The sequence below is a fragment of the Paramormyrops kingsleyae genome, chromosome 6, assembly GCF_048594095.1.
Source record: "Paramormyrops kingsleyae isolate MSU_618 chromosome 6, PKINGS_0.4, whole genome shotgun sequence".
Taxonomy (NCBI): Eukaryota; Metazoa; Chordata; class Actinopteri; order Osteoglossiformes; family Mormyridae; genus Paramormyrops; species Paramormyrops kingsleyae.
This window is the reverse complement of record NC_132802.1, coordinates 6951550-6967572: the sequence shown is the minus strand read 5'-3', so window position 1 is coordinate 6967572 and position 16023 is coordinate 6951550. Positions and strand designations below refer to the sequence as shown.

At 43.8% G+C, this 16023-nt stretch overlaps 1 protein-coding gene across 2 annotated transcripts in view; it reads right to left on the bottom strand.

The window, feature by feature from the left end:
* The window catches only part of plch2a (phospholipase C, eta 2a), a 126279-nt gene that overhangs the window by 22493 nt on the left and 87763 nt on the right, over positions 1 to 16023 (bottom strand). For both annotated transcript variants that reach the window (XM_072713515.1, XM_072713514.1), the window contains 6 exons: positions 11401 to 11571; positions 9026 to 9119; positions 7156 to 7359; positions 6294 to 6414; positions 3094 to 3265; positions 1230 to 1337 (listed from right to left, as the gene is read on the bottom strand). In XM_072713515.1, coding sequence (XP_072569616.1) covers positions 1230 to 1337; positions 3094 to 3265; positions 6294 to 6414; positions 7156 to 7359; positions 9026 to 9119; positions 11401 to 11571 — 870 coding nt within the window. The remainder of the gene's footprint in view (positions 1 to 1229; positions 1338 to 3093; positions 3266 to 6293; positions 6415 to 7155; positions 7360 to 9025; positions 9120 to 11400; positions 11572 to 16023) is intronic.

The following is a 16023-nucleotide window of genomic DNA, read 5'->3' as shown; positions in this document are numbered from 1 at the left end:
CCAGCGATACGCACCAACGCGGCCTGATGCAACTGCGCTGACTGACAGGCCGCTAATAATAAAGCACGCATGAGCGCGCAGACGCCACACTCAGGATACTCACATCGTTAGCGATTCATTTCCAGAACTCAAAGACAGGTAACGTTCAACCTCACTCTGATCACTAGTGGCGGATCAGGGGAGATAAAAGTCTTTTCACTACCCTCACTCCTCAGCATGCTGAAACTTCCAGAAGGTCCAAACAAACTCATGATTGTGTTCAGCTTACAGCTCCACACTTAGTAACACCGTAAGAGGATATCAGGACCTACGCTGTAAGTGCACAGGATACACACACAACAAAGGAGAGGCATCCAGATGTATTTACTGGTATTGTAATGGGGGCGGGACTTAGCGGGTGCTGTCAATCACTGTCTGGTTTAGCCCAATGGGAGCCAATAAAACAACCAGTGGGAAGCAGGTTAAACTGTTTAGTTATTGACAGCAAAAAAAAAAAAAAAAAACCACACCATATGTTTGGGTTTCCAGGCCTCGATTCCATATTCAAAGCTGGAGGGTTTCATGGACAAGAAAGGTTTGCGGGAATACAATTCATCTCATTCAAGGTGGGGGGAGGGAAAGCAAATGATTAATTCGAGAATTAACTGAGAGGGTCCCAGGCCAAGCCCTGAAGGAATATGATAATTAAGATTCATCAGGGGTGGGCAGGCAATGTTGCTGCCAGCCACCAATTAATGTTTCAAAAATCAGGAGTGCTCAAATTGATGAAAACATGTCCCCTACATGCACATTACAATCAAAGCACGAGGTGCGAGATCATCGTGAAGAGACGTGGCCACGGGACACCTTCATTACGGCTGCCGACACGAGAGCCTCTCCCAGCCAACGGCTCCAACTGCACACTATCCCTTCGTAATTGCTGCCCACCCCTTCAGGGACCTCCGAGAATCTCATCATGTCACGCAGCAAGGAGTACGTGATACATCATCCAGTTAACTCCTTCCACTGAGCGTAAATTGGACTAAACTCTCAACTCTAACTAAATAAAAAGCACAATTTACAGGTAAATTATTGCCATTCATAGATCTGGGGGGGCATTTTTTTGATAAACTAGATCAATTTGCCTGAATGTGACATATACAAATGTAGTGGACATTAACCTGGTGTGTTTCCATTCTGTGCACCGTTGTAAAATGAAAGTGAGCTGGAGGAAGAGCCGGCAGCCTTACGTCTCCGTTCATGAGCTTGCAGTCGTCCTCCATCTCATCGGCGCTGTCCTCGTCCGACACGTCTCCCTCCTCTGCATCCTCGTCAATGTTTGCTGGCAGCTTCTTGCCCTGGGAAGGGAAAAAACGTACCATAGTAGTACTGGCCAATACTAACAGGGGCAGTGGTGTCCTAATGGTTTGGGAAGCACACTTGTGAGGGTTGCTGGTTTGAATCCTTGACCAGCAAGGTACCACTGAGGTACCCTGAGCAAGATACAGCCCCCACGCACTGCTCCCTGGGGGCTAAATAAGGGCTGCCCGCTGCTATGTCACATATGGGTTAAATCTCATTGTTGTGTGCTATAGTGTCAACAATGAAAATTTTTCCCTTTACTTACTTTGGATAACCATATTATCAAACACCTGTTATTCACTAAAACTGAACTATACAAATAGTGTAAAATATCTTTATAATAACATATTCTAGTAATACAAAAATTAAGCTTAAGAAAGATCACTTATAGGGCAATTTCATGCAAAGGTCCATTTGATTTCACATCTCTAACACTGATAAAATGCTATGTATTTCTATAATGCAAATTAATATATGAATTTTAAGGACTGGTCTACATTCAATCCAAAAGGTTACGTGAATAGATATGCAAACTGATCCACTGATACTAAGCTTGACATGCTCCGAGGCATTTTGTTTGCCAGTGAATCTAAATGTCACATCCATAATGCTAGAATTGCCCAATACATAAACACTGTTAACCGTTGTAGGCCACCCTACACTTTAGATAAATCTGCCACACAACCGAATGTCACACACGAACAGTGTGGCATTCTTAGTTACTCATCTTGCTCATCGTAATGGTAGCTCTGGTCCAAAATACATTTGACAAGCATGTGTAGCAGGTGCCTGACACTCAGCTGTCAGGGATAACAGGGCCGGTCGATTTCAAGGATGACATGAATGAAGTGTGAATGTTGATTAAGCCAACCAAGAAAATGTTAGCATGACGGCACACTGTAGTACAGGAGTCTGGCCACGACGGCATCGTGGTGGAAAGGACTTCTCACATTTAAAAACAGGCTCCACTGCATGATTGACTACCTCAGTCAGCCTCCATTCTACAGAGAAGACCTAAAAATTACTCCATACTCCTGAGATATTTATTTTTCAGTGTTTCAGCTGTCAAAACTTTTTCCAGAGCAAGACTAGTCTGCCATTACAGCGAGACAGACTTGATTAGCAGAAGGGTGTCACGAAGCTGGGGGATTCTGGGGGATTCTCTCAGACTTCGCTCTAGAAGTGATTGATACGGGCGGGAAGCAGCCCCCACCACACATCAGAATTCACGCTTCGGGCCCTTCCGGTATTCTGCAGTTACGTTCCCAGAGGCCAACAGAATCGGGGGTCTGTCAGGGGCCCTATTACTCTTGGTCAGCCTCGAGCGGCTCACACGGTACGTGATGCGAAGTCCGAGAGAGCAGTGAAGCTCAGCTGGGTACGTGCGGTCGGGATGAACGGTGAGTGACCGGCATGTTACGCAGTACGAGGTTCAGAAGAACAGCCAGGGACATGTTCAGGGATCACAGCACGCTGTCAGCTTACAGGCCACGGACTTGTAACTTGAACAAACCCATCTATCAAAGTCACGCAGTGGCCTGCTTTGCAATAAGAATGAGTCCCACTGGCTACGGAAAAATGGTTCCTCTTATGAAATGGTCTCTCTTGTTTGCCTTAAAGTCGTCACCTTTTGTCCTACTTTGCTGTTGAACTTGGTTGCCCACCTACCCTCGCACAAAGCCACGGATATGCTATGCCAGAAGCTTCTTTCATCATCCCTGATGTCTTTTCAGGATATTTTTACAGCTTTACCTTTATAAGGATCTTCTCTTTCAGGCTTTCAGGGGAGGGCAAGCGGCCCGATTCATCCAAGCTGACGTCAGACAGGTCCAGCTTATCTCCCAGCACCTCCATCAGATATTGGGCCATCTTCTTCTGCTGAGGAACGCTGCAGTGGTTCTCGATGGACAGGATCACCGGGTATCTGGAGACGATCGCAAAGCGTCAGGCCAGTCAGCCATGTCAATATTTTCCTCTCCAAGATTATATTATTGGTTTTCATCACCTATTTGACAAAACTCCTTTAATCTTTGATCAGTGAAGCCTTCACAGCACTTTCCATGACCTCCACAGCTAACAGAGCACTGTTCCTGAAACCAGGCTGTTAGTTGTTCAGTTAGCATCTAGAAAACTGAAAACACAGTTAACACATTTATAATTTATTTAAGGTCTGTTAAGGTCTGCAAAATGTCCATTTGCAGAGCAGAACAAACAACACGTACTTTAAAATAAGTATTTTACACATGGATCTCCTGTACTGTTTACATTAAACATGACCCAGGTGATGCTGAACGGGATTAAAAAGACTCCATATTTTCAATAACACCAATATTGTTGTAATCCTTTGAACCTTCAGCCTTTTATAGGCAATTTTTGCGGAAACCATAATAAATTAATTGCGTGATATCACCCGAAGCCCCAACAGAGAGCTCAAGGCTTGTCAGCAAGCACAGAAAACAGTCCAGCCGCATTTCATTTAAATATCAAAATTGACACAACAGCACAAACAAAAAAAAATGGGGTAGGGGGACATAAATGTTATTAAGTTGTCGTCCCTAAGTTATTAGACTTCCAGTGATTCTCCGTAATGCTAGCCAATCAAATCTGATACCTGAAGACTTCCCAAAATTCTCTTTGAATACAGCACACATGTCATAGCAAATCCACAAACAATAACATGCTCGTTTTGTTTTTGTGTCCCACCTTGCTGCCGTACAGGGAATTTGATGTACTTTTAATATCAAAGGCTCTTTTTTTCGCTTAAATAAATCTTCTTTTAGATCACATCCACATTTTTTCCATTTTAACCAGAAAAAATAAGCATGATATGATTAATCTAGATTTTAAGTCATGAGTTTTGTGTAATGATCCAGAGGTGACTTTAGATACTGTAAGGCTGCCGACTCCTCAGATCTGAAAATAACCCTCATTCATGGTGTCTGCCTCTCTTCCAGAAAGCCTGATAAGATACGTTCCATTTCCTCCGGTTTTCCTCTTTCCCCTCCGAAAGCCGATAGAAAAGCTCCAAACAAGCTGTTGCTTTACATTCCCTCCCAGCTTAGAGTCTCTCAAACAGTCTCTTCATGCAGGGAATCCCCTGCCTTGCACCCTGTGATGTCATTCAGGCTCCCTGTGACTCCGTACTGGTTTAGTGCTTATGGAAGGTGGGTAGATGTATGGTTAAGGAATGTTGAGATACGATACAAACACCTGAGATATTTCATTTTTCAAAAATCTATGACATTTTCTATAGAAGTTATAACACCAACCGGTCAATCTCAATCCACAGGTCGATCATCAAGACATTTGTAGTCGATGGCGACATCTTTACACCCCCCGATCGGCAAAACCTATTGAGGTTGAATGCCCCCCCCCATCAGCAAAACATACTGTTGTGATTTGGTAGCCCTCCAGATAATGTTCTTCGGAAAAGTAGCACTAACTTTACAAAAGGTTGGGGACCACTGCTATATAAGATGCGATTCATTTTTAACGTGATCAAAAACATTCTGTGGACATTTTATTCCAGTCAAAAAATGCTGCATTTCATGGAAGGTAACAATCACATTTAAAGCAAGACTACGCATTACGACGGTCCAATCTTCGCTGCGCTGTTTTATCAGTAATGAGGTTCTTATTTTAGCTGATTGCAGACATTTCAGAATTTGGTTTTACTGACTGTTCAGACCCAGCAATTGCTTGGCCTTCCATGCAGGACATCTTCCTGCCCAGCGCCCTCTGCTGTCTGGGACAGGACATGGGCTCCCACCGTCCCGTACTGAATTAATGACTGGAAGGTGGATGGGTGACCATCCAAGCCAGTGCCTTCCATTCCACTTCATTTGCTACACGGTGCTTTGATGAGTGTTTTTCTGTTTAAAACAGCCTTGGTTTTGTGCTGTGATTATGACGCTCACTTGTTTTCTGATGTTTTCTGAGCAGCCTACAGGTTTTAATGGTACCCTGACATAAAATGATTAAATTTCATTCTTTAATTGAGTTTTTCAGTTACTTCATGAGTAACCTTGAAGGTCACGTTTCCTGTGCTGCTTGCCGGGATTATGAACCTTTGCATGAGTGCCTCGCTAATTAAACATCGCTGCCACGCAGAGACCTTCACAGGGCAACCCGGCATCTCCGCTAAGAGACACATTCTGATCACCTTTCTTTCCCTCAGCCATGATCCGCTTTCTGTGAAAAGTCAATCGCTGAAGGTTGACACTCCCTACAGCCTCAATACCAGACACTGATGTAAGACAATTTTGCTGTTCCTCTTGTAGCATAAGTAAGCTCTGGATAAGCTTCAGCACCATGACATATACTGTAGATACAGGAGCTCAGAGCCCCCTCCAGCACACGAGGAATATCCCTCCAGACGTTTCTCATGAGTGGTTCCTGATGGTGGACACGTCCAGTCAGCAGACTCCCTCTCCACCTTCAAGAACTCACCTGTGCCATGAATTCCTCTACTAGCCTGATGCCTCTTTACGTTCCCTGAATTATCTTAATGTTGCACTTCTGCTCACTGAATAGCCTTATTATGTTCTAGTAGTTGCTGTGTAGCCCCTGCTCTACTGCTTACACCTCAGCATCTGTTGGATGCACTAATGCCTAGCTGACTCCTCAACAGCATGTATGTTTGTAATTGTGCTAATTTCCTGTCATGTTTGTCACTTTGGACAAAAGCTTCTGCTAAATGCTTAAGTGTAAATATAAAGGGCGTGGCTTCCAGCCGCCTTCCCCGGCACCTACAGCACCGTTTAAAAGGAAATCTCCAAATCATTCCTTAAAAGGAAAATGAGGAGTCACATTCTGTCACCAAAACTTAAACTCTCTTTACAAGTAAATGTATCCTTTTCAATTATGAAGCACAGGATACATGCAAGCAAACTCCTGCTTCATGGTGAATTTTCAAACAATGGTAAGAGTTATTAAAAATTAAATAGACATACGGGTTTTTAACAAATGCATATTTGTTGATGGTTTCCACCACATCTTTGAAGAGGATTTTGGAGGTCAGCGTGTAGCCGTGGTGCACGATGGGGTCGCCATCCTGACCATCCCAGCAGTCGACTGTAAGGGAAAGAGACATACAATGATTACAATCGGCGTGAACAGTGGGCCGGAAAAGATCACCTAGCGACCCCCCTCAGAAATGAACATTACATCATTAAATTAACGTTACATCATTCGGCAAAATATCTAGCAACGCAAAACGGGAAAAATATTCAGCTCAATTTGGCGGGAAAAAAGCACAAAAAGCAATAAAACAAAAGCACAAAAATTTGTCAAAAGTTTATTCAATGATAAAAAACAATTAAATCTCTCTATAAAATACTAGCTGTAAGTTTTATATATGTGCAGATTTATGGGATAATATAATGAAAACATCCCATTATGATATTTACATCCTGCAGGCTGCTGCTTCTGAATGGCCCATTTACTGCTTGCTTACGCTGTATAAAAACACTGAGCCTTGCAGAAGCCTTAACAACAGACAAAACAAATCAATTATTAATACAAAAGTGCTCACAAATGCACACTTGGCCTATTCAACAGTTCGAAAGAAAAGTTACAACTTGTTCCTGTGCTGTAAGTCTGGCTGCAGGCCCCATGTATTTTGAGCATGCAATCATCATTAGTCAAAGCAGTATTTTCGTGCTGGGGGGGTCATTTCTGGGTAACATCGTGTATTAGGAACAGCTTTTAATAAAAGGTCAACAACATAAACTCACATTGAAAGTGACCTTAAGAATCCCATATGCTGTAAAAGGATTTGATTATAGACCGAAAGGGGGGCGGGGGGGGTCTGACCTTCTACGCATCGGCAGCCTGACTGCAGCACCCAGGAATACATGTCCACCCGGGACTGAGACATCAGCTGGTCCCCCATCAGGTAGGTGTTGTGCGAGGAGGCAATGAAGTAATTGCACAGCGGTCGCGTCATGTCCTGGTTTACCTCGTTGTGCTCCGGGTTAAATATGTCCCCGGCAGGGCTGCGCATGTAATTAGTGAAACCTGGGTGGGGGGAGGAAGCAGAAACAGGATAAGGGTCCCAAGGAGGAGCTCAATCTTTTATGCGTGAAAGCAGTTATTTATAGGATACACCAAGCGGAGAAATAGATTCATCAAATAATGCAAAATACAGCTGTCCCTCGGTATCGGCGGGGGGTGGGTAAGGACCCCCACAGATACCTAAATCAGCACATGTTCAAGGTCCATTATATAAAATAGCTTAGTCTTTGCATGTAATCTACGCCCATCCTGCTGTATACTTTAAATCATCTCAATCATCTCCAGATTACTTACAATACCCAATACAATGTCAATGCTATGCATATAGTTCTTATACTGTATTGTTTAGGGAATATTGGTAAGGAAATGAGGTTTGTACATGTTCAGTAAGCCTAACTACATAGTACACATCAGTAGCAACATAAAGTTTAGCAATTTACAGATTACTTAAACCACTTAAAACACTAGTAGCGAATGAAAGAGACACAATGTGAACAATGCTTAAACAGCAAGTGCTGGTGAGAGACTGAGGATCTGTGAAACAGCGGGAGGATACAGCAGGGAATGCCTACATATCACTTCATCCGCACGGATTTAGCATAGTGCTCGGTGTGCAGAGGATACAGCAGGGAATGCCTACACATCACTTCATCTGCGTGGATTCAGCATAGTGCTCGGTGTGCAGAGGCTGCAGTAGGAAATGCCTACACATCACTTCATCCGCATGGATTTAGCATAGTGCTTGGTGTGCAGAGGCTGCAGCAGGGAATGCCTACACATCACTTCATCCGCGTGGATTTAGCATAGTGCTCGGTGTGCAGAGGCTGCAGCAGGGAATGCCTACACATCACTTCATCCGCGTGGATTTAGCATAGTGCTCGGTGTGCAGAGGCTGCAGCAGGGAATGCCTACACATCACTTCATCCGCGAAGATTTAGCATAGTGTTCGGCACGCAGAGGCTACAGCAGGGAATGCCTACACATCACTTCATCCTTGTGGATTGAGCATAGTGCTTGGCGCGCAGAGGCTGCAGCAGGGAATGCCTACACATCACTTCATCCTTGTGGATTGAGCATAGTGCTTGGCACGCAGAGGATACAGCAGGGAATGCCTACACATCACTTCATCTGCGAGGATTTTGCATAGTGCTCGGCGCACAGAGGCTACAGCAGGGAATGCCTACACGTCACTTAATCTTTGTGGATTGAGCATGGTGCTAAGAGGCTATAGCAGGGAATGCCTATATATCACTTCATCCTTGTGAATTGAGCATAGTGCTCAGCGCGCAGAGGCTGCAGCAGGAAATGCCTACACATCAATTCATCCTTGTGGATTGAGCATAGTGCTCGACACGCAGAGGCTACAGCAGGGAATGCCTACACATCACTTCATCCTTGTGGATTGAGCATAGTGCTTGGCGCGCAGAGGCTGCAGCCGGGAATGTCTACACATCACTTCATCCGCAAGGATTTAGCATAGCGGCTTGGTTGTTCAAAAAGTGTTGCTTTTTGAAACTTTTTAGAATTTCTGTTCTTCTGAATATTTTCAATCCGCCGTTGCTTAAATCCGCAGATGCAGAACGCACGGATACGGAGGGCTGACTGTACTAGCTTAAGTAAGCTCTGACAGGTGACTGCAAAGGCCGGTGAGAATCGTGTCGCTCCTTACCGTCTATGCCCAGCACCCCTTGGGCCTGGTTCTCAGGACAGGGCTCAAACTTGTTCACGATCTCCAAACAATGTTCTTTTGTGACAGAAGTCATCTACAAGACATGAGAGAGAGAGAGAGAGAGAGAGCAGTTGACACCAGTAAACATGAGTAAATAGCAGAAATCTTTACCCACTTTGTCAATCAAAACAGAAAGTATGAAAAGAGCATTGACAACAGCAACAGTACAGGCAACACTCAAAATAAGAGAGAATAGGTAATCCTTTTAAAAACACCTCCACCAGTGACTTCTGTCCCATTTCTGTACAGGAACCCAGTTCCTTAACCTGACAGCTAGGGGTTTAAAATCAGTTGATGGGCCGATCCGATTCCCTTCCCTGCCAATCAGCAGTGTGACCCTCGCACCGTAGGCAGAAATCCGAGTGGGAAATGTCCCATTGAGTGTCTCCATAGCTTTAATCCCAGAAAGGAGCTTTTTCCCTAAGTAGTTTGCGGAAGTAGAAGTCTCCTTCTGTCTTCAGCATCTCTCAGGAACACCTATTATTGAGGGTTCTGCGTACCCCACTCTTCATTTGAGAACAAAGATGCTTTACAGGTTATGATGAAACACAGACACACCATTTATAATTCACACCCACACCATCCCACAGCTTCACTTTCTAAAAGTTCTCTTGAAAGTAACCAGAAACCTCTCAGTAATGAGATGATGCATAAGATCTCCAGATCTGAAAACTGCCAGAAAATGCAGCATTTAAAAAGGGAGAGACAGAGATCAGCTGAATAATCAGTGTTGCGTGGCACTAAAAATATCCCTGGTGGATTCTGTCAACTTTTAAATTGAATCGCCGCGTGCAAAGCTGTCTGAAGGACTCGCCAATTAGAGGGAGACATGATTAGCAGTCACTGAGGGAAAAAGTCTCTCGTTTTTCATCCTACTATTTCAGGTAAACTAAACTTCCAATGGTTCAGTAAGTACTGCCATCCAAAGTAAACTAACTGAATTATGAGAAGCCTGTACCAAAGAAACAGACAAAGAAACAGACATCGAAAAAGGGCGGGGGAGAAACCACAGGCACAACTTGCGTAAAACTGGCTGAGGTAAATAAAGGATTGAGTATTTTAAGAGCACCAACAACCATTAGAATGTGACCATAATTCAGCCGAATGCCATTAACATCCATTTGAAGCTAACAAAGGATATTGCAGTCCTACTATTAGAGCACTTAGCACACCAGTAAAGCCATTTCAGGCAATGGGAATCACTTCAGCTGAGAGTCAGTCATAGGTTTCCACTAGATCTTATTTTACTTGGACACTTATAGACAAGTCGAAGTTAACAGATCGAAAACATCCTGCAGAACGACGTGGGATGCCTACAGACGGGATACAACCCATTGAATCGCATAAACCGAGGTGACCTTTCATGACAATTAACAGGAAGCAGATTTCAGCGAATGCACTCGCTCTTAGGTTCCCTTTCCCTGCTCATGTAAGGATTACTTGAAATGAATATGAAATGAAATAATCTTAAGTTAACATGTCCAGCCATGAACTGAGTTAATCAAATAATGGTAAAATTTTGAATTGAGGTATCTGTTTATCAGCAAAGAGGTGCATTTTATTGATAAACAAACACTGTGCAGCACGGTGCGGCTACAGTCTGAAAGTAAAGGCGCCAGTTTACAGTAGGTATTGGATGTTTTGGCTCTGAGTGAAATCTTGTGGTGATGCATTGTCACGCAAAACATGTTTCAGGAAGATTCACATCTGGCAGCCTCACAGCCGATACTGTATGTTTTTAAATATCTTTCTGAAGTTAAATGAGCAGGATTGTGCATCCATTTGCCACTCCTCATGTCTGCCACAGGAAACACTGTAGAGCTAAGGGTGAAGTTGGAGCAGCAGTTTATTATTTCATAACAAAGGCGGCCCCTAACGCAAGACTGACATCTGCACTTACATAATAACTACGGGAACACAGAAGACCTCGAAGATGCTACAATATTCTAAAAAAAACTTCTGGGTTATCTTATAATTGTCCTGGCAGATTTAATATACAAGTCAAATCGATTTCCTCAACAACTGCCCTGCGGCATATTCTTCATAAGCGAGGAGATAAAGATTTTTTTTTTTTAAATCCTCAAACATATTGAAGTATCTGATTTAAGAACAGCCTGCAGTCATATTTACAATAAATGTCATGCCCCATGTTCATAGGTCATCGTAACTGGAGAGGAAAACCAATGGAACTTCAATGGTACTGAAAACACAAGTTGAAGCACCTGTACAGACTCTTCCCTGAAATCCAGAACCCCTGAGCCGGCATTAGGACGTCACGGGATACCAGTGTGGCGGGAGCAGAACGAGAGCCAAACCTTCTGCTCGATCTCCAGGAAGCGGGCCAGGTCACCGGTGTCCATGTGGTCCTTATGATTGCTGTAGGTCAGCATTAGAAGATAGAGGTCCCGGCGGGTGGACATCATCTTGTAGAAGGTGCAGAACTCCTCAAAACCAAGGGTTCCTTGGTTCTCATCTGTGTCTGCCTCCTGCAGGAGGACACAGCAGAACCAATCATGTCAACGTTATCAACAAACGGTACCGAGCTAAATTTTTCAAAGGTCATCAAAGTAAATGTTTAAAGCTCTTTATCTGGGTACAAAGTGTCTATTTGATCAGAAAAAAAATACAATTTAACAATATATGCAAATCAACAGTGACACAATGAATAGTAAGAATTTCTTCTGTTCTCCAAAAAGTTACTAATATCTAATTGGATCTTATTGAGTCTTTCCTGGGGAGCACGCTCAGCCATTCTTTGTATTGGTTCTATTTCACATTCAGCTAACTTAATTAATTAACTTAGTTAAATAACTTGTTAAGGTATTGATTAGCTATACATCGTAATGCTATTGGTGAAATCAACAAACACACAGGAATGTAGGATGGTTGCTGTAAAAACTGAGATGATTTTTGGAGAAGTTCTGAAATGGCTATAAGGTAAACCGTGTTCTTTGGCTCCGATGGGTTTTTCACGGTACTGTATGCATATTCAGTTTGCAAACCGATGGTTCTATGGGCACTGCACTCATCTCTCACCAGCACTGAAATGAGACTGGCACAGGGAAACCACCTGAAAACCCAGTGGTCAAGCTTTCTGAAAGTATGCTTTTCCACAAAAAAAACAAGCCTAAAGAGGAAAACACAAATTGTGCGGAAGAATCAAAGCACTAATTCAAGCGGTGCTACAGGACACGGTACTCAAAGCGGAGCGGAAGGTGGAGCAGCCACCACATCAGCAGAGCTTCAGAACAGCACAGAACCGTGTGGCTGCATATCGGCGGAGAATCGTGCTGGCACCGAGAAGATTCGCCTCGGTTGCATAACCCAGCACCTCCAGTAGGTATAATTAGACGGGAGTACGGCCTCCACAGCTTCGGAGGAAGGGAGGGGATGGGGGGCAGGCGAACCCGCTTTCAGCCCCGCGGAATTACACGGCCCGGCGGACAGATAGACACGCACCTGGCGGGCGGCGGGTCTCCGTGCCAAGGCCGCTGCCAGACGGCTCCACCGACAAGCCCGTTTGGGGCCGAGGAGCGCGACCTCGGCACGCTGGGGGGAGCTGGCGGCGCTCGCCCTTCACGTCTGACTCAATTAGCCGGCTTGGCGACATGCAGACTGCCACACACACCGAGCGCTGAGGCTGTCCCACCGCTGCCTGAGCAGCCTGCATGCGCACAGTGATGAAATGACGACACAGGCTCAGCGCAACGATTAATACGCACGGAGGAGGAATAAACAAATCATTCCAAAAAACTTGGATGCCCTCCTAGCGAAAGGCCGATAGCTGAACAAACACAAATCTTTATTACTGTTTTTAAGCAATCGTGTGATCGGCTCGTTGAGTTTGTCACTGGATTTTTAAACGCTTCGCCTCAGTCATGGCACCAGCAAAGCCCGATGTTCAGTCTCACTTTGCTTCCCAGTAGAAGCGTCTGCCTGTCTGTGACTAAATGAAACTGCAGCATCTCCACCAGTTGCTTGAGCCTGGGACAGGGGTCAGGGGTCATTAGGCAGCAGCAGCAAAGGCCAGAGACGCACTTCAGCAAACCTGCTTTGCTTTTTTCTGAGCACTTACTTATGAAAAGAGTGAAATCTTTAACACCATTAATTTTATGGCTTTTGAAAGCATGAGACCTGCAATTACGCAGTTAAACCTGCATGATTGGGTTTGTAAAAATCACAATTTACTGTAAAGGATTAACAGCAGGAGCTGAATGGTCCTCCGAACCCTGGGGAGGCCAGAACATTACTTTAAGGGCTCTTCCCAAAATCAAAAACCGAGACTGAGAAACCAAGGGAAGAAGGCAAATGAAGACTAATTTGCACTCTACTAAAACAGCAGTGGTGAATTAAGCAGAGCTGCCATAGGAACATGGCAGGACACGTCCTGTGTGAGCAGAGCAGCCAGGAGACGTGAGCGTGCCGTGCGCTCCGGCGCTCCTCGTGGCCAGCTTGGCGCCCGGCCCTGCTGCCCGGCCCTGCCGCCCGGCCCTGCCGCCCGGCAGCGCTTTCTGCACCCTAGGACCCCACCATCTGTGCCGCTCTCAGACCATATGGGCCGGCCGGCCAGTTGAGCCGTGAGCTTTAGTCACCTGCGGCCGGCGGGGGTGAGGATTCGGACATGACGTCCTGTGCAAGAGGAATACAGCAAACTGGGGGTGACCCCCCCTTAACTGCACCTCAGGCATTTATCCTAAAATCACCAGGCTACCTGGGACAGGACTTGTGCTCCCTGAATATCTGGGGATGGTACATACTTCAGTGCCCGCTTATTAACCTGCCTCAGCGTTTAATTACAGTACATTAATTTAGCAGATGCTTTTTCAAAGCCATGTACAACTGAGGAAGTAGGGTCAGACAATCCTTGAAGTGATCCTTGCTCAAGGGCTCAACCCTAAAATCATTCGGTAATGCTTTACATTAACTGCACCTTGATGATGCCCTTATAATGCATTCATAGAACATTCAGTGGCCCTACATAATGCATTTATAGAGCATTCATAAGAAGCATGTAAGTATACCGTAATATCCTAACATACCGTAATATACACTAAATATACACTAAAAACAAACATTATATGATAATAACATTATAATCATTTAATCTGATAATGTTTGTTATTAATGTATTTTAAAGCTGTTATGGTATTTTAGGATGTTAAGGTATAGAAACATGCTGACTATGAGTGCTCTATAAATGCATTATGAATGCAATATGTTCAATTAATACGTAATGAATGCTTTATGAAGGTGCAGTTAATGTAAAGTATAACTAATCATTCTTCTGATGCTGATATTTGAACCAGTAGAACTGCAGTCTGATAACCTGGTACTTTTACACAACAATACCACTTGTGAATTTAATGTGAAGCTAGATATTACACTGGGTAAGTAACAATTCCATCCTGAGACCAAGACTGACAACCTTTAGCCTAAGAGTCCTGGTCTTTAATCACCATGCTAAGTCCCTTATTACATACTGCCCACTTAATACTGTATGACTGAAACTAGCACTCAAAGATTTAAAGAACACTTGAAACCACAACCTGTTACGGTTTTTAAAATGCAATAAACACTTGTGATGGAATAGCAATTCAATACAAAATGTCAAAGGAACACTTGCAGACCCATTAAAAACTCCCAGCCACTCAGAAAGGGATAGCGATAAAAGTTTTGGTTTTATTCGTGTCATATTTTTGACTGGAACGGCATTAATTAGAAGTTGGGGGATTTAATGATGAATGTTCAGCAGTGTTTCCCAGCTATTAATAAAGAAGGGTATTCTGTGTAGAGTTGCCTTTTACAGGTAATAAGAGATGCAGTCTGTCTTAGCAGTGCAAAGACTCTGAAGTTCATTCTTCCTTAATTGAGGTTTGACTTGGGTCCTGTCTGAGGAAGGGGAATATGTGACAAGTGTTTAAGTTATTTATTTGTCATATGCAGTTGTACTCAGATAACATACAGTGAAATGCTCTGGCAGATTTACTGACTGTGTTGTATAAATAGGGAATATATTATATATTATACATGGTATAATATATCTAAAGTATGTATTAGTATATATTACTATATAAAGTATATATTAGTATATATTACTATATAAAGAATATATTACCATATAAAGTATATATTAGTACATATTACTGAGGAAGAAGGAAACACACTCATATACCTACACACAATTAAATTTATGGAAACATAAGGCAATCTATATAGCCTGGCCATCAAAGAGTGCCTCACACCTTCTCCTACATGTCCATGGCTATCACAAAGCTACCCAGTACCCGACGTGAGGTGCCAGAGGCCCAGAGAGTCTACTCCATGCAAGTGACAAATGCCCAGCTCTCCAATCAGTCTGTGCCTTACCTGGCCGCTGCTAATGTACCAGAGCTTAACGCAGATATTATCCAATACCGAGTGCCGGTGCCAAAGCACAGGTGGCCAAATCCCATTAGCGTTGGCTTGTGTGAGGCTGGACCGACGAACTGGGCTAGCGACCCAGAGCGCTATGCTGACGTCAATGACATGGTGACACAATGAGATGCTGACAATGCAAGTCACAAACAGGCACCGCTTAATCCCCACCAGTCACCCTCGGTTTCAGAGTCTCAACTACTTTTTTTAACTGTCATAAAGTCAGGGTGAAAAGCAGTAAGAGCAAACAGAGGTGGCCACGCTACTGTGTGTGACCTCTCTCTGCTCTGCTCCGCTGCTCCTCGGCCCCCCTGCCAAACACCCATACTATTCCCACCAGTCTGCTGAACTTGAGAAATGAAAAAGATAAAGGTATTTCTAAAGCATTTAATCAGTTCTGTAGACAGTTTAGGGATGTTCCAAATCCCAAAACAGTGTTTATTATGTATATTATTATTTGTTTATAAATTAGTTTTTTATATATACAAGTAGGACATGCTGTGCTTGAATCATTAAGATGTCAT